The following is a 23,055-nucleotide window of genomic DNA, read 5'->3' on the forward strand; positions in this document are numbered from 1 at the left end:
GGGCCAATAGTCTTTGCCTTGGCTAGCCATCAAGGAACTGGGTCATCTCACATGTAGTTGTCACCTCTCTAAACACACACACACGCAACCCTGGTGCAGTTGAGAAGACTCTTCATGGCGAGTGCTGAGTAAGAAGTGCTCTGGTTTCATCACAGCCAGGATTTTTTTCCTTTTGACAAAAATAAGGAAAGAATGCACAATGTTGCTATCTTAGGGGGAATACTTTTCCTTGGGCCTTCTAGTGCAAAACCTTCCTCTTATTAATTTGAATTTACATGAGTACTTCATACTGTACCTGTTAGTCTGTGGCCTCCCTTGAGCAGCCTGAAGGTAACATGCAGCATTGTATAAAATTTTTGCTGTGTCAATTCAGCTTTGAAAGCAAGCAGATGCTGTTTAAGTTACGTTCTGCCAATTAACTTACGTTCTGACAGAAAAGTACTGTCACTTATGTTTTACCAATTTTTTATTATCTACATATAAAATACAAATACCGTAATCTAAAACACAGAGAAAAATATAGGAGGAGGGAAAAATCTAAACTATTGTGGCTAAGCAATTGTTCCTATCCTGATTTGTAATCTTGAATATTTAATATATGGCTTCAAGAAAATGCAGAAAAAAAAATCTCACTTTCAGAAAGCCTGTTTGTGTCTTTCTTCCTTAGCCATTAAACTGAACCCAGCCTGGGGCAGATTTAGGGAGCTCTGCTTTTGATATCTGTTCCATGATACAATATTTCCATCCCCCACATCTGAGCAAACATCCTTCAGGAAAACCATTATATAGATTGCCTTGGCTACCCTCTCTGATCATGAACACTATTTGCCATGATCAATTATTGAACATACTTCTGCATGGATAATACAGTGCACAGATTCCTTTGAACTGCATTCTTAAAAATTGTCTGCCAGGTGTCTCATTTAGTTGAAAGAGGTCTCTGTCCCTTTTTAAAAAAAAAAAAATTCTTAATATCTACCTGCCTGCTGTCTTTCTCTATATTGAGGGTCCAGTTCAGCATATCCGTGTAAGTAATACCATCTCTGTTTAGCCACATGCATAAGCATTTGCTTAAATTCCATTGAAAGTCAGTTGGACTTAAGCACTCGCTTAAGTGCTTTTGCTGAACTAAGGTGGGAATTCCTTGCAGACTTAACTTTAAGCAGTGCATAAAAGGTTTGCTGAGTCAGGGCATAAGGTCTTCACAGATCAAAATTGGTTTAATCCACTCTAGTCATTTAATGGCAGGTGCGCATAAATTTTGGAACACAAAAGGGAGCATGTAAGGAAAAACAATTCCGTTTGTTATTTGCAGACTATACTAAGGGAGGAAACTGAGCCCACCTCCACACCCTCCTAATTTTCTCTAGGTGTAGGTTTTCTGAGCATTAGTTCAGATTTCAAAATGCTGTTTGCTTGGGATTTATGCATCTTGTCTCTGAACTTTGATTTTATGAGCAGTTCAAGTGGCTTTTAATCCTCACTTAGTAAAGACCTGTGGTGTGGGATCAGTTTTCTCCGTTTCTTTCAAAATTCTTGCTAGCGAAGTACCAATAAAGGAACTTTTGTATGTAATGAGCACTCAGATCATCACCTTTCTTCCAAGATCTTTGCAATTCTGTTAAAAGATACAAAAGAGCTAGAAGAGAATTCTGGCTAGTAGCATTCAAAAAGTTTTTAGAAACTGATCTTCCCTTTCAATGAAACAATAAAGAAATGAAAAAAAATGTTTTATAACTAGAAATTGATTAACTTTTAGGCCAGATCCTAAATGGTCATAATTTCATCAACTTCAACGGAGCCAAGACAATTTATACAAATTGAGTATCTGGATGTAAATGGTTAGTTTTCCTATTGAATGAACTGTTTTTACGAGGGGGCTATGTAGGGTCAAGATGTTTGTACTAGGTTGAAATGAACCACATTGCAGTTTTCAATGTGACCTAGCTAGAATTCTAACAGGGCTGCTTTAATATATGTCACAAGCAGGTCCCTGAATTCTAGGCGTGGCTCCTGTTCCCCTTCTGTAAGGCATTTGACTTGGTGCCATTTTGATTAAAAACTAGAATGATATAAAATTAACTTTTCCCATAGATTAAAAGCTGGCTAACTGATAGGTCTCAAAATGTAACTGCAAGCATGAAATCACCAGTGAGCCGGTTCTAATGGGGTCTGATAGGGTTCAATCCTTGGCTCTGTTATTTAACATTTTTATCAATGCCCTGGAAGAAAACAAATTCATCGCTGATAAAGTTTCCAGATGATACAAAATAGGGAGAATGGTAAATAATGAAGAGGGTATTTCACTGATACAAAGTGATCTGAATTAGTTGGTACACTGGCAGGGCCAGCTCTAGGTTTTTTGCTGCCCTAAGCAAAAAAAATTTTGGCTGTCTCCTGTTCCAGCCCTGAGCTCCTCGCCGCACCCCTCTGCTGCCCCAGCCCTGGACTCTCTCCCCACACCCACACCCCCTGCCGCCCCAGCTCTGGGCTTCCCCCTTCCCTCCCACCATTGCCACACACACACACCTCCTGCCGCCCCAGCCCTGCGCTCTCCTCACCATCTGCACCCTCCTTCTGCCACAGCCCTGGGTCACTGGTAACTTGCTCCCAGGGCAGGTCATTCAGCAGGAATTTTAGATGCGCACAGAACAGACAGGATTGGTTCCCATATGGTTACAGAACTGCAGTAAAGTGGAACAGTTTTCAGCTTGTGTGATTGGAGGCTATCTGGATGCATATTATAAGAGTGTCCTACATAAATGAGGAAAAGTTGAGGTGCCTTTATTATTCTTTTGTTCTACTCTTTCTTTCTGTGAGGAATTTGCCAATGCAATATCACTGTCTTCCTTTTAAACAAACAAACAAACAAACAAAAAAGGCAATGGCTGTTGAAAATAGCAATTCCAGTTCTAATAACCACTGAGAAGCATTTCTTGCTCAAGTTTATCCTACTTTTTCTACAACAAGTTATAGTGGATCAGTATATTTGATTTGGAAGAAATGAAGTAACAGCTGCCCAAACTAAGCTTGAGCACTCCTGAATTTTGAGGTGTTCAAATCTGGAAGGCAGGTGCTGGGGGGGAGGGCTGTGGCTCCGTGGGGGAGCACGGCAGCATGTATGCAGCAGCGTGTCTGGTGCTGCGCGGAGCCAGACACATTGGTCTGAGTGGCACAGTAAGGGGGCTGGGGAGTTGGAGAAGAGGTAGGGGGTTCCGGGGGGGGCCTTCAAGGGACAGGGAGAATGGGGGGTTAGATGGGTCAGCAGTTCTAGGGGGGCAGTCAGGGGACAGGCAGCGGTTGGATAGGCATAGGAGTCCCAGGGGTTTGTCAGGGGACAGGTAGGGGGTGGGGTCCTAGGGGGGAAGTTGGGGGGTCTCAGGAGGGGGCAGTTGGGGACAAGGAGAAGAGAGGCTTAGATAGGGGGTGGGGTCCTAAGGGGCAGTAAGGGGCAGGGGTCCCGAGAGGGGGTGATCAGGGAGCAGGGGGGGTTGGATGGGTTGGGGTTTCTGTGGGGGGCAGTCAGAGGGAGTGGATGGGGGCAGTCGGAGGGAGTGGATAGTGGCAGGGTGGGGCTACCCTCCCTCCCCGTGGAGTGTCCTATTTTTTGAATGTTAAAATATGGTATCCCTACCCTTCACAGTGCAACTCTCCATTCACAACAGACTGCAGCATGAGGTCTCAGATACCTCACTTCCTCCCCCTTCCTTTCCTGTTGGTAGTGGCCAAGGGAATGCTGGGAAATGTAGTTCTTTCCCTGCTCCAGGGCTGGCTCTATAGGCAGGGAGCTAACCAGTAGCGTAGCTAGCGAGGTTCAGGGGAAGCAACCGCTTCCCCTCAGCACATTTTCAAAAAGCTGTGCCTGCCAGGCCAGCTCTGGTGGCAGCACGGCTGGAGGAGCCATGGGGAGGGAGGGGCAGCAGGCACGGAAGTGACGCCTGCCGGGCCGGTGCTGGCGGCAGCACAGCCGGAGGAGCCAATGGTGGGGCGTCGGGCATGGCCGGAGGAGCGAGGGGGCCGGCTCCTTGGCCATCGTGCCCCACGCTCAGCACGGCCCCAACATCGCCGCAGCCACCTTCTGCAGTGGCTGCTCAGGGCTCGGCGGCCAAGAGCTCCCTGCCCCTTGCTAATGTGGTGGGGAGAGGCGAAAGGGCCCCTGCGCCTTTAAGGCCACCTGGCTGGCGAGCCCCATGTGGAGCGCACTGAGTGCCAGGAGCAGGCCGGGGACAGGTGGCAGCGCAGGACGGAAGTTGAGCGGCGGGGGTCCGGTGCCTTGCACTGGGGGGTCTGGGCGAGAGGCTCCCCGGGGCCGAGCCCGCAGGGCAGAGGCGCAGGCTGTGCTGTCTGGATGGGGGGGCCTGGCACAGCGCAGGAGCCTGGAGCCTGGGGTGGGGGGGACAGGACCCCGCGGGTGGGGCTGGGTGGCACAGCCCGGGGGGGACACCTGCAGAGCGCACTGGGTAGGAGAGACTCTCCTGGGGACGGGAGGGTATCCGCACCCCCAGGGAGCCCGCAGGAGTCCTGAGCTGGCCCCGGGTTTAATCTGGAGGGGAAATGGGAGGAGTCAAGGGGGCGTGGCCAGAGGAGGAGCCAAGGGAGGGCGCTTTTTTATGTTTGCTCCCCCTACACTTAAAACCTGGCAACGCCAATGGAGCTAACCAAGGGACTACAGCTCCCAGGGCCCCTTTTGGTTCTCAGCTCCCATGGTGAATCCCTGCTGCCCCTGCAAATGGGCTGCCCCAAGAACGTGCTTGCTTTGCTGGTGCCTAGAGCCGCCCCGTACGCTGGGCACAAGAGTACACTATGTATTTTAGTAGGGTTACATGTAAATGTATTTATCTAGGAACAAAAAATGTAGGCCATACATGTTGGGGTGCTCTATTTTGAGAAGCAGTGACTCTGAAAAAAGCTTTGGGGATTGTGGTGGCTAATCAGCTGAACATGACCTCCCAGTAAAAAGAACGAGGAGTACTTGTGGCACCTTAGAGACTAACAAATTTATTTGGGCATAAGCTTTCATGGGCTTTTTGCTGATACAGACTAAAATGGCTACCACTCTGAAACCTGACCTCCCAGTGTGATGCACTAGCCAAAAGGGTTAATGCGATCCTGGGATGTATGAACAGGGCAGTGGAGAGGTTATTTTATCTCTTGGGCACTGGAAAGACTGCTACCGGGATACCATCTCCAATTCTGGCTCGCACAATTCATGAAGGATATTGATAAATTGGAGAGGGTTCAGAGAAGAGCTACCAGAATGATTAAAGGATTAGAAAAAATGCCTTATTGTGATCAATTCAAGGAGATCAATCTATTTAGCTTAACGACATGAAGGTTAAGGGGTGACTAAATTGCAGTCTGTAAATATCTACATGGAGAACAAATATTTAATAATGAGCTCCTCAGTCTAGCAGAGAAAAGGTATGATACGATCCAGTGGCTGAAAGTTGAAGTGACACAAATGCAGGCTGGAGATAAGGTGTACATTTTCAACAATGAGGGTAATTAACCAGTGGAACAGTTTACTGAGGGTTGTGGTGGATTCTCTATCAGAGACCCTTTTTAAATCAAGAATGGATGTTTTTCTGAAAGATCTATTCTAGGAATTATTTTGGAGATGTTATATGACCTCTGTTATACAGATCAGATTAGTTGATCACAATGGTGCCTTCGGTCCTGGGAATTCATGTATCTATGACTGTATGAGACTTGACTATCTTGCATAAATAAAACTGCCCTTTTTCTTGTTTCTCTTAACTCTGAGTCATTTATTTGGGGTTTTACTTTTCACTATAAATATTGATACATCATTAAGTATAGTATAGTAAAAATGTGGAATGGAAGAAATTATCTGTAGAATTTTCCCCACACCCTTCACAAACTATTATGAGAATCTCTTCATATGTAGCGAACTTTTCCTCAAACATTTCCTTTGATCTTGCAGATGAGATTTAGAAGATACTATTAGGATTAGCTGCTTTACTTTCTGTTTCTGGGTCATGCTAGCAGAACCATGCCAGAGAGATGGTAAATGCAGTGATTCACAGGTCTTTTATGCAGAAACTGAGCTTTGCACAAAATCATCAAAGTTAGGTAGTAGAAATTCTCTGTTACTTGTAAAAGCAGCAAAGAATCCTGTGGCACCTTATAGACTAACAGACGTTTTGGAGCATGAGCTTTCATGGGTGAATACCCACTTCTTCAGATGCATGCATTTATTGTCCCCTCACTCTCCTCCACCCTCACTCACTTTCACCGGGCTGAGGTAGGGGGTTGGCTCTAGGCTGAGGGGCTTGGAGCATGAGAGAGGGCTCCGAGCTGAGGCAGGGGGTTGGGGGTTCAGGCTCTAGGAGGGAGTTTGGGTGCGGGAGGGGCTCAGGGCTGGGGGTAAGGGCTCTAGCTGGGGGTATGGACTCTGGGGTGGGCCAGGGCTGAGGATTTGGGGATACAGGAGGGCCTAGGGCTAGGGCCAAGGGGTTGGAGTGAGGGAAGGGGTGCAGAAGGGAGTGCAGGCTCTGGGAGGGAGTTTGGGTGCTGGAGGGGGCTCAGGGCTAGGACAGAGGGTTGGGGTGCAGGAGAGGGTGGGGGAAGTGTGCAGAGACCCCCTGGCTAAGGAGTCTGCCTTAGAGCCACTGCACCACCAACCGGACTTTTAGCAGTCTAATATCTCCCAGATTGCTTTCAATAGCCATTGGGAGATCGATGCTGATTGCAGCAGACTCCTGGCCAATCCGAGAGGGTTGGCAACCCTACTTATAACTCTGATGGGAAGTACCTTATTCATGGAACTTCACTATAAGAGGAACTACTAGGGAGAGGCATGGCCACAAAAAGTGGCAATAGGAGATGACTCATTGTCCTTGCCTGTACCACTACAGCTCTAGCAGCCTTGTCTCAATTGTAAGATTATTACATGAATGTTAGCTTCATTTTGGCTCTGAGTCCCACACTGTTCTCCAAAGGATGATGATAGCAGACTGATTTGTGTTCCTGAGAGAGACTCTAGAAAAAGTCTACAATTAACTTATTTTGTACCTATTAAAATTACTTTGATGTATTTCTTACCTGAGGATTTTTCTCTGAGACTGCAAATGTGCTTGAAAACACTCTTTATTAAAGAGAAGAATTGTTATCTGTTTATACATCCTTGCTAGAGAGAGATGCTTTAGTCCAAGTTTTGACATTGATCAGTTCTTCCCATTAGCATATGCCCTCAATACTGGCTTTATCCAATTGGATATTAGGAACTTATCGACTGAACTTAACTAAGTCAGTCTTTCCTGTGAAGCAATGTAATTATGCCTGAGATGAGGCCAGATCCTCAGGCCCTAAGTTAGCAGCAGAGCAGGTCTCTGTTGGTCTACCAATAACAGTGCTATGAAACTAGCAACAGACAGTTATTCAAACATTGCCTTCTCTTTTAGTATCATATTACAATATCAATTTTGAGTGAACAAAGTGTAATTCACGCACTACCAGGAGGTGGATATAAATATTTTCTGCAGTTGAAAAATGTGCTAATTTGTATTTTTACCATGAGTTTTTAAAAACAAGCCTGGTTCCCATAGTTGATTTCAACAAAATTTGTGAGGGCTCAGCAAGAGGAGCTACAGTGCTCAGAACTTTTAATAATCAAGCAACTTATGCTAGAATGAAAATTATACTGAGCATTTTTATATATTTATACAGTATAATGTAATAACTATGCAGATACTACTCTGAACTTTGTTTAACTGTGTAATGTTGGACAGTTACAGGCTTATGCTAAGACCTTTAACTCTCTGTACCCATTTATTCTATCAAAATTAACACAACAGCATCTAACCTGCTTAGGTCCTTTTGAAAATCCCACTGAGACTTTATCTGCATTATTAAGCAACTAAATACTTCTGACAATCTGACCCAAGGTCCTTGCCCGTCTTTGATGTTACTCCTTTTACAAGACAGGAGTAACCTGATGGATGCATAACAGCAATCACATTAATGCAAGCTGACTGGGCTTTTGCATTCAAATTTTTCTTTGGCATTATCTTTTTATAGAATTTTTTCCAAAAACAAGAATTTTCACAAATGAAGCGCTTCAGTTTTGAAAAATCCTACAATGGGTGACTAAGCTAATCAATTAAACATGTCAATGCAACCTTTCTTCCCCTTCCCCCAAAAAACAAAACAAAAAGCCTTGAAAATGAAAAAATGAAAACAACCTCCCCAAAATATCAAACACACACCAAAAAATAGCATAGAGAGAGAGAAGAAAAAACTGAAGAACAGACTAAACTCTCATCAAGTTTCCATCCATATTTTTTTAAATGAAAAATTTCAAATGAAAACAAAATGGTTTTTCAGAAATTTTCATTTTTTTTAAAAAAGTGTACTTTCTTACATTTATTGTGTGTGGAAAAACTTTTGATCAGCACTACAATTTAATGGCAACATAGTATAGTTCTTAATATAAATAAATGCTTTGTGCGAAATACAGACTGTGCATAATTTTGCATCTTTGATTGTAATCAACTGAATTTTCATGTCAAAAAATGAATGAAGGCTATGTTAATATTTTCTGTAATGCCATATGTACTTCTCTTTACAGGTGACTGTTACAACTATTGGTTATGGGGATAAGGTACCTCAGACGTGGATAGGAAAGACCATTGCATCTTGTTTTTCTGTGTTTGCTATCTCATTTTTTGCCCTTCCTGCGGTAGGTTCTCTTATGGGTTGTTTTCCTGACAGTTTGTTCTTAAATGAATTAATGGACCACTGCATCTTTTATGAATATTTTCAACTTGCCAACATGTTTTTAAAATATCAAAAGTAGCTAAAAAGAATTTTTTTGTTTCCTTATTAATTTTATACAGTGTTCTATATGGTACAGTCTACATTTGCTAGAGTTCTCTCTGAAACAGGTTTTTAGCCTGAAAATGAAAGTTTAAATGAGAATACCTTTCTCTTCAGGTTTTAGAGGTGTACAATACATTAAATTCACATGGTAATCATTTTTGTGAGTGCACTAATGCTGATGTTCTAGCTTTTTAAAGCCCCAATGCATCAAAAACACTTCAGCATGTGCTTAAGTGTCATTGATGGCAATGGGTTTAAATACTGTGCTGAATAGGGATGAATTTAAGCATGTGCTTTGCTGAAATGGGAGATTTAAATCTTTATTAGAATATGCATAGAAGTGTTTTAACAGGTATAAACTTGCATTGTTTTTGTTCTTTTCCATTCTTATCTTCACCTACCTTTCTACTACTCAGAAATGATCTTTGATAAATAAAATGACTTGTAAAGCTATTTCTTTGATCCTGATTTTTTTCTGAATTTAATGTCTTCAGAGATGTTTTTAAAGTAATTATTCTGACGTCTTTATATTCAAGAACATGCTTATAACTTGCCTGCCAGATTTCCCAGTTAGTTGTAGCTGTAAAATAAACTTATTTTCAGTGTTATTTTGATACAAAGGAGAAATAATTAATCTTTTTTTTGCTTAGGACAACTAACAAAAGTTAGGTGTTGTCCTCCTGGTAATAATAATTGGTTTATAATAAGCCTTGCATGCTTCTACCTTGTCCTAAGAGCATGTTCAAAAAGAAATACTAATGTAGTTAAACAACTGGAATGGGTCTTTGGGTCTACTGCAAACCCTTAATCATTCCAATACTAAATGTAGTATGATTCACTTGTTTAATAGTCATCGCCTCTGTGACCTCTGTTAAATGAATTTCAGAGAGAACAAAATGCATATCCTATTAATTTCTAACTGGAAGATTTGATGAGCGGCAGAGTTCAGTACAGTAAAGCCAAGGTAGCCAGCTGCCCTGTTGTCTTGCCTACACTGGCATAATTAGAACCCACTATTCTCTAGTGGTGCAGTTCCAGGTGTAACAGTGGTAGAGGCCATAGTGTAAACAGGTCTCAGTTGTTTTTACCACTGTGGTGTTAAACTTTTCGTTAAATGTCTCCACAGAGGAGGTGATAACTAAACAAGTGAACTGGACTACGCTTACTTTTGGAATGGTTTACTAGACCTCATATATTAATTGCTCTTGAGTCAAGTCAGATGACATGGCGGTAAACTCAGCTGAGTCCTGAAAACACTTCAGCTTCCACCATTGCTACCACTGGTGGAGAATGATAGGCCCCAATTTTCCTACTATAGATGCATCCAAAAAGCTTGCTTATGACTTAATAATACATGGGCTTCTCATCACACTGAAGGGGTAGGCAAATTGGGATAAAGACACTCTTTCAGATTTGACCTTCATCTGCACAAGCATTTGTGTGGTTTTCAGGCTGTGAAATACCATCTACACTTATTCTCTAGAGGGCTGATCCAAAGCCAAAAGATTCCCATTGACTTGTATGGGCTTTGAATCAGGCCACAAAAGAACTAACATTTTAAGTTCTAAGAAGAAATACTAACCGAGACTGAAAACTACTGCATATTAAGTCATTTCCCCCAAATAATTAGCTATGTTGTTTATGATAGCGAATAAAACTTTATTAATATGATGTAATTTGGCCAGAGTGTTGAAATGTTTTTTTCTAAATGTTAGATCTTTATTTTCTTTCTTCTCTTAGGGAATTCTCGGTTCAGGCTTTGCCCTGAAGGTACAACAGAAACAAAGACAGAAACACTTTAACCGTCAAATCCCAGCTGCTGCATCTCTCATTCAGGTACCTGGACTGCTATATTTTAAATGCATTTATTTTCTCCCTTTTATTTCAGGTTGAGTGTGTGTTTTTTCAAAGCTGCCTGAAGGATTTGGACACCAAATTCCCATTTAAAAATAAATTGGGAATCCAGATCTCCTAGGTGACTCTGAAAATCCCATCCTTAAAGGGAAAATCATGGCCAGAGCAATTGGAAATATTCTCCACAAAAGACAGTGCAAACGGTTCAGATCAGCTGTTTTAAATTTCTTGCAGAAAAATATCCTGTGATGGTTGTTTGTTTGATACAAGAGTTGTTAGAGCTGATCACCAGTACTCTCATTTCATCTTGTAGCAACTACAAATTAGAGCTGTGCAGTTACCAAAATGTCTATCCTACAGAAAATTTTGCATTTTCAATAAAAAAAAAATCAAAACCTATTACAAATAGAAACAAAAGGTCAGTTATGCAAAATTTTCCATGGGATGAACACTTTCAAAAAAATTCCAATTTGGAGGAACTAAAATGGAGTTTTTCAAAAATTTCTGGACTGAGCTCTCTGGGCTCCCAGGAAGCCAGCTTGCCTGGGAGCCTGGGCAGCCTACCAGGTAGGTTGCCATGGAGATTGGGAGCTCCAGCTTCAAAGAGCCTTGCCAAGTGGACTGTTAGAGAGCCAGCTTCTCAGGGATTTGACTTCCTAGGAGGTTAGGCAGATCATGAAGTCCCATTTTACAGATAGGGACCTGAAGCACAGGATAGGTTAAGTGATGTGCCCAACTAAGGTCATGCAGGGACTCCGTGCAGAGCGGGGAATTTAACTGAGATTTCTTGAGTCCCAGCCCAGAAGGCTTCCTACCAGGCCATCCTTCCCTCTTCATGTTGTCCTGACCCTGCTTATAGAAAAGAAAAGATGTGGTTAGATAAAGAACATTTCTCCCCCTTTTTTCAAACAATTTAAAATTAGACGGATTGAATTTACTAAATGAGGATTTTCCACAATGCCAAATGATAAATTACCCTTCATTTTTGAAGGAACCTGAACACATCAATAATTTCTCTTTAACTTTCAGGAAAATCACATTTTAGAAGCTCTAACAGTGAATCTATTGTAATAATTGTACTGCTAACATTTATTTTAGACTGCATGGAGGTGCTATGCAGCAGAAAACCCAGACTCTTCTACGTGGAAAATATACATAAGAAAACCAGCCAGAAATTATCATTTGATGTCACCTAGTCCAAAATCAAAGAAATCAGTAATGGTATCGGTAAGTAACCCTGGTTTCCTTTCCCATTTTGGTAGTTCAGTGAATACAGTTGCTTGGTAATGAAATGGAATTTGCTCATTCTCCAGAGGCTATAAATTGTATTTGTATTATAGGATATTGCTTGATCTTAAAGTTTTATTTTTTAAATGAACATTGGGATTTTCCAGATAGAAACATTTATATCTGTAGTTTACTTTGCTTCAATTCACTGGTTTGATTTCAATGGACATAAGAGTTTTCAGGGACACCACAGTGACATAACTCACTTATATCAACCAGTAATTGAATACAGGACACTGTGAAATAATGAGCAATGGGAAGATAAAGCGAGCACTTGCCCTTGCAATAGTAAAATACTGTGCTGCTCTCAAAAATTATTCTTATGGCTCAATCTGCCCCACTGGTAATAACACAGTATGTTTATATACAGTAGCCTTTCATGTCAAGTGATCTCAAATAATATATTTTCTTATACAAACACAACTGTGTATATACAGTATAATTAAAGTAAATACCTGGTAGGTAGCCTGAACTGTACTAGGCAGATAAAATTGAGTTCCACTTGATTTATATGATTTGGGTGTGTTGGATGAAACCTGAAAAAAACGAGGTCCTCTTTGCTTTGCCTCAAGCAAGAGGACCAAATTTCCAAAGAGCAGAGGCCCTCCTAAACTTGCATTATGCAAACGTGCACACACCCGCATTCAAATAATTGTGTCTGCAAATACCCATTTGTGTATCCGGCTACCCAGTTTGCATGTTTGTTCTGACAGGCACAAGGGGGCTTCTGCTTGTTAAGGAATTGCCATTCATGGTCCCAGGGTACTACTTTATAAGAATTTTGTCTTTGTGTCCTTGGCTACAATGTCCTGTTCCCCCAACTTTGTGGAGTGTGCTAGTTAGCTGCCTCTTTCTCTCCCTCCACCCCAGAATTAGTTGCATCTCAGTGATATTCTATATAAACAACTTATGAAGGCACTTCAGAATATTTTGCTATGAGAGGCACTTTGCAAATATACATATATATTATGCATTATGTCACCCATTCCGGTTGCAGCTGTTTTACAGTGTGCTGCAGAAGTACGTAACAGGCTTGCCCGGGAAGTGAAAAAAGAATAATGGGCCAGATCCTTACCTGGACTAAATAGGCATAGGTCAATTAATGTCAATAGAGCTATGTCTGATTGCAGCCGTTGAGGATCTGGCCCATCATAGCCATGAAACTGCAAGTGATTTATGTAGGCAATGTGGTAATCTTGCTTTACCTTCTGAAAAATTATTTTGATTTCTTTTCCTAATTTGCCTTTATCTTTATCAAGCCACTTTTGTCTAGTTTATAATAGCTGAATTAGGAGGATACTATGATTCTTCAGCACAGAAGCCAGTACCTGTTTATTTTAAATGTGTTATCCAATAAAGTTTGTAACATACATAACTCATTGTTGAATTAGCAGGTTTTGTACTAATAATTCCAATATGTATGATCCTAGGAATTATCCTGTTTAAAAAAAATCATCTTGCGAAATAAGATGGCAATGATAATGAGAATAACAATCTAATATTTGTAGTGCCTTTTCTTGAAGAATCCTAAACCACTCTGCATCCTTTTACTGAGGGAATTTTGCAAACTACATACTAGAGAGAAGCTGAAATCTCAATCTGAAATCAGCGCTCCTTCAGATTTCAGTGAGGGATTACATTTCAGTCCTGACCTCCTATCTCTACAGTTTTAGTTGCAGGTTAATTCTAAACTTGGACATGGTCTATTTTCAGGCTATGGTTCAGATGAAGCCAAAATCAAACCAGTGATTTTGTGAGATTTCTGTCATTTGTGACTGAGTGAAGTCTGACCAGAACAGCTAAAACCATCAGATTTGAACCCAAAACCTTTATGAAACCTTAACTGCATCTGAATACTGCTTATCTCCACTAAATATACAAAAGGTGAATGCCAGTAGAAAAACTCAGATTCACATTTGGATCTGATTGTCAAAGTTCAAGAAGTTTCAGATCCAATGTTCTGTTCTTGATTTTTCTCTAGTAATATATACTACACACACACACACACACACCCAAACACAGACACACAAATGTAGAAATTATTTAAGGTTGCAAAATCAAACACTAAAAACTCAGGAAATGCTAGAATTAAAATTGCTTGTGCAACCTTAATTCTGCACCCTTGCAAGTATGTATTATTATATAATTGTATGACCACATAATATTATTTCCATAGACCCCTGCCTGATTCAGTGCACAGGATGATGCTCAGTGAATGCAGCCAGGGTTGTGTATGAATGAATGAGGCTAAGAAGTGAAGTGTGGAGTATGAGGCTTGGCTCAACAAACAAGGGTTGTGAAGGTTATAAATACCAGTTAGTAAAATGAGATATGTCTACAGCTCATCATCTCCTGGCTTCTAGCCCAGTGCACCTTCCCATGGATAAAAGGGAATTTTGTTGGGAAAAGCAATGGGAAAATTCATTTTGTCTGTGTCTTGCCTGTTTGATGGTTCCGTTCTATGCAGCATACTGAAGAAAGACTGTGAAGAGCATGCTCAGTGTGCGTGGAAGCTTGGATGATATAACAAGCCGTGGGCAAGCTCTGTTGATCAGAACAGACTGCTGGTCGCAATATTCAATATCTTGGAACTCTGCCAAATCTGAAAAGATTTTTGTGCATACATCAAAAGGCACCTACTTGACCCCAAAACTACCCCTCTGCTAAATTTCAAACTTGTGCCATATACCACTGGAAGCATTAGGGTTCTATAAAAACTTATCTTGACTCTTAAAAAAAAAACAACCCAGAGGGGAGTTGTTAGGCAACCTTCATATATAGGAATAACATCTCAGCTGAAATACAGCTGTTTCTGAAGTGAAATGTGATCACCGTTTTAACAATGGAAAGTAACACAAATGTTGAGGACCATGAAGCATGTCCCCCGTGGTGTAGCATGGCACTGCAGTCAACCGGCCACAGTTTCCCTCTTGAGTTTTCAATGACTTCCTTGGTCATCAGCATGGTTTCATTTGCTGAGGTGAGTTGGCCCTCCAGCTAAGTCACAAAAGTCCACGCCTTCTAGGGTATTCAGAGTCTAAAGGAAAATACTAATCTTTCATCATGGATCTGTGCCAGGCACACAGTAGTCTGAACCTTCTTTTCCCAAGCTCAACTTCAAGCCCTCCTGGGCTCTAGTTAGTCCAGAGGTAGGCAACCTATGGCACACATGCAGAAGGCGGCATGCGAGCTGATTTTCAGTGGCACTCACACTGCCCAGGTCCTGGCCACCGGTCCGGGGGCTCTGCATTTTAATTTAATTTTAAATGAAGCTTCTTAAACATTTTTAAAATCTTATTTACTTTACATACAGCAATAGTTTAGTTATATATTATAGACTTATAGAAAGAGACCTTCTGAAAATGTTAAAATGTATTAGACTCATAGACTCAGACTTTAGGGTCAGAAGGGACCAATGTGATCATCTAGTCTGACCTCCTGCACAAAGCAGGCCACAGAACCATACCCATCCACTTCTATAACAAAACCCTAACCTATGTCCGAGTTATTGAAGTTTTCAAATTGTGGTTTGAAGACCTCAAGCTGCAGAGAATCCACTAGCGAGTGACCCATGCCCCATGCTGCAGAGGAAGGCAAAAAACCTCCAGGGCCTCTGCCAATCTGCCCTGGAGGAAAATTCCCTCCCGACCCCAAATATGGTGATCAGCTAAACCCTGAGCATGTGGGCAAGACTCACCAGCCAGCACTCAGGAAAGAATTCTCTGCAGTAACTCAGATCCCATCCCATCCCACATCCCATCACCAACCACTGGGCATACTTATCTGCTGGTAATCAAAGATCAGTTGCCAAAATTAAGCTATCCCATCATACCATCCCTTCCATCAACTTATCAAGCTTAGTCTTAAAGCCAGATATGTCTTTTGCCCCCACTACTTTCCTTGGAAGGCTGTTCCAGAACTTCACTCCTCTAATGGTTAGAAACCTTGGTCTAATTTCAAGTCTAAACTTCCTAGTGTCCAGTTTATACCCATTCGTTCTTGTGTCTACATTGGTACTAAGCTTAAATAATTCCTCTCCCTCCCTAATATTAATCCCTCTGATATATTTATAAAGAACAAGCGTAACCCCCCTCAGCCTTCTTTTGGCTAGACTAAACAAGCCAAGCTCTTTGAGTCTCCTTTCATATGACAAGTTTTCCATTCCTCGGATCATCCTAGTAGCCCGTCTCTGAACCTGTTCCAGTTTGAATTCATCCTTCTTAAACATGGGAGACCAGAACTGCACACAGTATTCCAGGTGAGGTCTCACCAGTGCCTTATATAACGGTACTAACACCTCCTTATCTTTGCTGGAAATACCTCGCCTGATGCATCCTAAAACCGCATTAGCTTTTTTAACGGCCATATCACATTGGCGGCTCATAGTCATCCTGTGATCAACCAATACTCCAAGGTCCTTCTCCTCCTCTGTTGCTTCCAACTGATGTGTCCCCAATGTATATCTAAAATTCTTATTATTAATCCCTAAGTGCATGACCTTGCACTTTTCACTATTAAATTTCATCCTATTACTATTACTCCAGTTTACAAGGTCATCCATATCTTCCTGTATGATATCCCGGTCCTTCTCTGTGTTAGCAATACCCCCCAGCTTTGTGTCATCCGCAAACTTTATTAGCACATTCCTGCTTTTTCTGCCAAGATCAGTAATAAAAAGGTTAAATAAGATTGGTCCCAAAACCGATCCTTGAGGAACTCCACTAGTAACCTCCTTCCAGCCTGACAGTTCACCCTTCAGTACGACCCGTTGTAGTCTCCCCTTTAACCAGTTCCTTATCCACCTTTCAATTCTCATATTGATCCCCATCTTTTCCAATTTGACTAATAATTCCCCATGTGGAACCGTGTCAAATGCCTTACTGAAATTGAGGTAAATTAGGTCTACTGCATTTCCTTTGTCTAAATAATCTGCCACCTTCTCAAAGAAGGAGATCAGGTTGGTTTGGCATGATCTACCTTTAGTAAAACCATGTTGTAATTTGTCCCAATTACCATTGACCTCAATGTCCTTAACTTCTTTCTCCTTCAAAATTTTTTCCAAGACCTTACATACTACAGATGTCAAACTAACAGGCCTATAGTTACTCGGATCACTTTTTTCTCCTTTCTTAAAGATAGGAACTATGTTAGCAATTCTCCAGTCATACGGTACAACCCCTGAGTTTACCGATTCATTAAAAATTCTCACTAACGGGCTTGCAATTTCATGCGCCAGTTCCTTTAATATTCTTGGATGATGATTGTCTGGGCCCTCCGATTTTGTCCCATTAAGCTGTTCAAGTTTGGCTTCTACCTCAGATGTGGTAATATCTACCTCCATATCCTCATTCCCGTTTGTCATCCTTCCATTATCCCTAAGCTCCTCATTAGCCTTATTAAAGACTTAGGCAAAGTACTTATTTAGATATTGGGCCATGCCTAGGTTATCCGTAACCTCCTTTCCATCCTCAGTGTTTAGCGGTCCCACTTCTTCTTTCTTCATTTTCTTCTTAATTTATATGGCTATAGAACCTTTTATTTTTGGTTTTTATTCCCTTTGCAAGGTCCAACTCTACTTGGCTTTTAGCCTTTCTCACTTTATCCCTACATGTTCTGACCTCTCTAAGGTAGCTTTCCTTGCTAATCCCACCCTTCTTCCACTCCTTGTAGGCTTTCTGCTTTTTCTTAATCACCTCTCTGAGATGCTTGCTCATCCAGCTTGGTCTACAACTCCTGCCTGTGGTTTTTTCCCCCTTTCTTGGGATGCAGGCTTCCGATAGTTTCCGCAGCTGTGACTTAAAGTAATTCCAGGCCTCCTCCGCATTTAGATCCACAAGTTCTTCAGTCCAATCCACTTCTCTAACTAATTTCCTTAATTCTTTAAAGTTAGCCCTCGAGAAGTCAAAAACCCTAGTCCCAGATCTATTTTTGTTTATCCTTCCATCTAGTTTGACCTGAATTAGCTCATGATCACTCGAACCAAGGTTGTCCCCTACAACCATTTTTTCTATGAGGTCCTTACTACTCACCAAAACCAAATCTAAAATGGCATCCCCTCTTGTCGGTTCTTCAACTACTTGGTGAAGAAATCCATCTGCTATCATATCCAGAAAAATCTGAGCCCTATTATTCTTGCTAGCACTTGTCTTCCAGTCTATATCTGGGAAGTTAAAGTCTCCCATGATCACACATTTCCCATTAGTGTTTACTTCATTAAAAACATTAAAGAGGTCTCTATCCATATCCAAATCAGATCCCGGCAGTCTGTAGCACACCCCAAGCACTATCTCAGGGGAGGCTGTAGTAGCTTTCTTTTCCAGTGTGATTTTTGCCCAGACAGACTCTCTGTCTTGTCCGTTCGATCACTTCTTATTTCTTTACAGTTAACCTCCTCATTGATGTACAATGCTACTCCACCACCTTTGCCTTTATTTCTGTCTTTCCTAAACAGCACATAGCCTTCAATACCTGTACTCCAGTCATGATTACTATTCCACCATGTTTCTGTTATCCCTATAATATCCAGTTTCACTTCCTGCACGAGTAGCTCTAGTTCCTCCATTTTGTTACCTAGGCTCCTCGCATTAGTGTACAGACATCTTAATTTTTGCCGTTTGGCTTCACTGACATTCTTTACCCTGTTAGGCACAGACATTCTACCACCAGCATCACCTGTTAGTCTGCTATCTACACTACCCTTCCTCCTTATGCCAATTCTTCTGTCCACGACTGTATCCCCTCTTACTTTGTTTATTTCCCTCTCAAGGTTAAATTCTGGCGTGGAGATCTCCTGGACATCTCCCAACCATCTCCCCCAAATTCCTAGTTTAAAGCTCTCTTAATCAGTTAGGTGAGCCTCCATCTTAGAAGTCTATTTCCTTCCTTACTCAGGTGAAGTCCATCCCGAGAGAACAGTCTTCTGTCCGTAAATGCTTCCCAATGGCCGTACATCCCAAAGCCCTCCTTATAGCACCACTGCCTGAGCCATCTGTTGATCGCCATAATCTTGTTACACCTTTGTTGCCCTTCTCTAGGAACTGGCAGAATCCCACTGAAGATCACCTGAGCCTCGATTTCCTTAAGCGTCTTCCCCAGTCTGGCATAGTCTCCCTTGATACATTCCAGAGAGTATCTAGCCGTATCATTCGTTCCCACATGAAGGACAATCAACGGATTCTTTTCCGCTCCCGCCAGGATCCTTTTCAGCCTCAGGTCCACATCCTATATCTTAGCACCCGGCAGACAGCACACCCTTCTGTTCTCCCGATCAGCTCTAGTTACAGGCTTGTCTATTCTTCTCAGTAAGGAGTCTCCAATCATGTAGACCTGCCTTTTCCTGGTGACAGTGTGATTCTCCGGTCTATCCCCTGCGCCCACTGGCTGCAAGTCCTCTCGATTCCTGTTCACCCTTGCAATCCTCCTGGGGCTTATATTTGGTGTTGCCTCCATTGACTTCTCCCCTCCTCTTGTAGGACTATCAGCTCTTCTCTTTTTCCTTGCCCTCTCTCCTTCAGTGACCACCTGCTGTGCCCCTTCTTCATTTTCCAACTCTGCAAACCTGTTCCTGAGTTCTATTTCTCCTTCACTGGCCCGTCTTTTCCTCTACCTGGTTCTCTTAGTCACATGCTTCCACCGTCCACTTTCCTCTCCCAGCAGTCTCTCCTCTGAATTCTTTGGTCCTGCTTCCATCTGCACGTCTGAGCTTATCCCTTCAGCCCCCTCGTGTCTGTGCTCCATCATCTGCTCAAACCCTCTTCTAAACTCAACCAGAGTTTTCACCTGCATCTCCAGTCCTTGGATCTTTTCTTCCATCAGCTCTATCAGGCGGCACTTCATGCAGACAAAACTCTTTTCAGGTACCCCCTCCAGGATCATGTACATGCCGCAGCTTCCACATCCAGTCATCCTCATTGTGTCTTTCACTGCTGCCTCTGTATCAGTCATAGCCTTCCCACCTAAAGCCTGGTAGTCCACAGAACGCAACACAACACAACCTCCCAGCAGGCACCAGACCATCACTCACTCCTTCACCTAGCCTGTCAGTCCCTCTGTCCTAGTCTCCCCCGCAAACTCCCCCTGTAAACTCCCTCTGAAACTCCCCTGTTTACAGCTCTGTTTGCTGGCTCCTGTGCCGCTGCCTGACTGGCTGGCTACTTTTATAGGACCCCTAATCAGGTAAACCCTGCCCCCTTATCAGGGCTCCGCTGCTCTCCCAGCACACTGCCCCTAGCAGCCTCCACACACACACACACACACACACACTACACAATACAATCCACAAACTACAAAAACCTGCTCCTCCAACAGAACTCCCTCTGAAACTCCCCTGTTTACAGCTCTGTTTGCTGGCTCCTGTGCCGCTGCAGCTGGCATGCAAAACCTTAAATTAGAGTGAAAAAATGAACACTCGGCACACCACTTCTGAAAACTTGCCGACCCCTGGGTTAGTCCTTTCCTCCTCCCCTTAACAACAAGGCTCATTGCACCCTCTACCAGGGTGGCAGCATAGAGGGAATCCATACCCACCTTCTACAATGAGTTCCAGGCCCTGGGAGCCCTAAATAAAAGGTCTTTCTGCTCCCTGTAGCCAGAACCTGATTTCCACCTTCTGTACCACTAGGAACAGCATCTTCAGCACCCCTCCTGCCTACAGCTGATCTTCATATTTTCCTTAAAATATTAAACATTTAACCCACTTTTAACTTTTAGGCACCTCTAGAACTCCGGCACCCCTAGGCATGTGCCTAATGTGTCTAATTGGAAATCCAGCCCTGCCTGTAACCACAAGCTGGCCTGCTTCTTCTTCACATGCCTCTTATCCTCCTTGGGCTCAACCTTCTTTGCCCCTAAAACAGGGTGACCACAGCCCTCCTTCCTGGGACTATGCTGTAATCCTTATTAGCTTTCCTGGCTTACCCTCATGGGGGTTCAGTTTCTGCTCCAGGGAGCCCTCCCTCTGAGTCTTCCTGGACTCTAGATTCATGAGTGCTATTCCTCACTCCCTTCAGTCATCTCGTGACTGAGCTCCATGCAGTTGTTCTATGAGCTGAGTGTTAGTCACCTGACTAAACACCTGGCCTCCATTCCCAGCTTGACAGCTGATTCTCCCATAGAACACTTTTCCTTAAAGGGCCACGCCTTAGAACAGGGTTTTGCTGATCCAGGCCCTGCTGACCTTAAAGGTGAAAGGCTACAAATGGGAATTGAAAGATAGTACTATAATCCAACTGAAACTGGAAGAATTCAGGTGGGCAGACTGCATTTACTTAACTTAGAATTTGGCCAGGACACCAGGATTAATATCCTATTCTTGTGAACATTGTCATGGGAGTTTTTAATGAAAACAAATGGTCAGATCCCCTCTGTGGTTAATCTAATCAAGTAAATTTCACTATTGAAGCAGCACTCCTAGTGTGTGTTCTTACAAGAGATCTAATCTGAGTTCATATTTTTAGGTGAAGAAGAAGTTTAAGACTGAGAAGGACAATGGACCTTCTTCTCCAGATAAAATGTTAACTGTTCCACATATCACTTATGACCACGTGATGGATGATAGGAAGTCTGACTTTAATATTGATGCATATGAAAATTCTGGTAAGAAATTCCTTTATAACATACATTAAAATACTGGGCTATGGATTAATTACACAAAGGATCCTAATTATGATTGTTAAAAGCGTGTATGTGTAGGAGAGGGGATTGTGGTACTACCTCCTCCCTCCCCCTTTCTTAGGAGTCCAAACAAGGATTATTTTCTGTTTGGCTTTGGCCACTGACTAGTCTGGATGAGGTCCAATAGCTCTCCTCATGAAAATGCTCAACTGCAGATAGGCCATGGTTGAAGGTTTCTCCTATGTGGCAGAAGAGCTAAATTCTCTGCAACTGATGCCAGAGCCACCTGGTACTTAAGTCAATAAGAGGTACTGTAGTTGGCCACCAACTCATCCTCCTCATCCCCTCTTGAGGTCCCTTCCAGTCCTATGATTCTATGATCTGTTCCCAGATGAAATTCAAATGAGCCATATCCACGGTATGCTTACACCCAAACTTTAAATAATGAGCCATGGCTGCTCTTGAAATCTGGTTTGTCACTGCAAACCATGTATGCCCTCTTCCCCTCCTGGGGTTGGTTTTGGAGTTAGAAAGCTATTACTTCAAGTTCATATAATGTAGTAGTATAATATCATTTAGCTGTTATATATAGCACTTTTCATAAATGCAGATGGTCTTCTGTGTAATTCATCAGTGTAGATTTCTTTTGTGAGATGGAGCCACATCTGTTTTATAGTCCTGTTGCAATTAGAATCTTGTTGCTTTTAAACTTACACTGTAAATTCATCAGTTATTTTACATATGATTTCTTTTTAAAGTTACTAGCATATTGTATTAAAATCTGTTAACATCTGTGTTTTAATTCTGGTAAAAAGAATGTTAACTGAAGCAAATGAGGTATAATTTTTAAAGGTACATTTTACAGATCATATAGATTTTTAAGCTCTTAAATTTTTTATTTAGAGAGTTGGCTGACTTTGTTTAAATTTAATGGTCATTAAAATGAGGAGGAGATTGCAGTGTTTATTGAAACCAGGCATATTTTAGTTCAGGCAGGAAGTCTAATGTCCTTATGTCATTCTGGTGCACGACAGTCCTGATCCACATCTTCCCTGCTTTTTCATTCCTCCTGGGCCTCTCCTGAGTAACAATTGTCACTTAAACTCTGTTGTGCCAAACACTATTGTAATTAGCAGGTGAACAAGGATAAAGTTGACTCTGTGGATCAACCATTGAGAAATATCTTTCTGCGAAACAGCACAGTGTGAGAGCTTTATGAATGCCTACATTTGCCAGGTCCCATCTTTGAAATTTTTGAGTTCCTAAATCTACTAAGGAGCCATATGATTTGCAGGCAAATACCAATGCCCCTTCAGTATCAACACTTTAGCTGTCAATCAAAAGTTTTCCTCTTATTTCTTCTGACACTTATTTTCTCTCCTTTTTATCTGTGTTCTGTCCTCTCAAAACTCTTACAAGTATACAGGACAAACAGGAATGTTCAAGTGGCTTGGTAAGTTG

At 42.2% G+C, this 23,055-nt stretch overlaps 1 protein-coding gene across 1 annotated transcript in view; it reads left to right on the forward strand.

Moving 5' to 3' along the window:
- Positions 1–23,055, forward strand: part of KCNQ1 (potassium voltage-gated channel subfamily Q member 1) — a 570,329-nt gene that overhangs the window by 179,360 nt on the left and 367,914 nt on the right. Inside the window, exons 7-10 of the mRNA XM_050953696.1 lie at positions 8,591–8,701; positions 10,582–10,677; positions 11,794–11,922; positions 21,438–21,576. Coding sequence (XP_050809653.1) covers positions 8,591–8,701; positions 10,582–10,677; positions 11,794–11,922; positions 21,438–21,576 — 475 coding nt within the window. The remainder of the gene's footprint in view (positions 1–8,590; positions 8,702–10,581; positions 10,678–11,793; positions 11,923–21,437; positions 21,577–23,055) is intronic.

The sequence above is a fragment of the Gopherus flavomarginatus genome, chromosome 5 (genome assembly GCF_025201925.1).
Source record: "Gopherus flavomarginatus isolate rGopFla2 chromosome 5, rGopFla2.mat.asm, whole genome shotgun sequence".
Lineage (NCBI taxonomy): Eukaryota > Metazoa > Chordata > Testudines > Testudinidae > Gopherus > Gopherus flavomarginatus.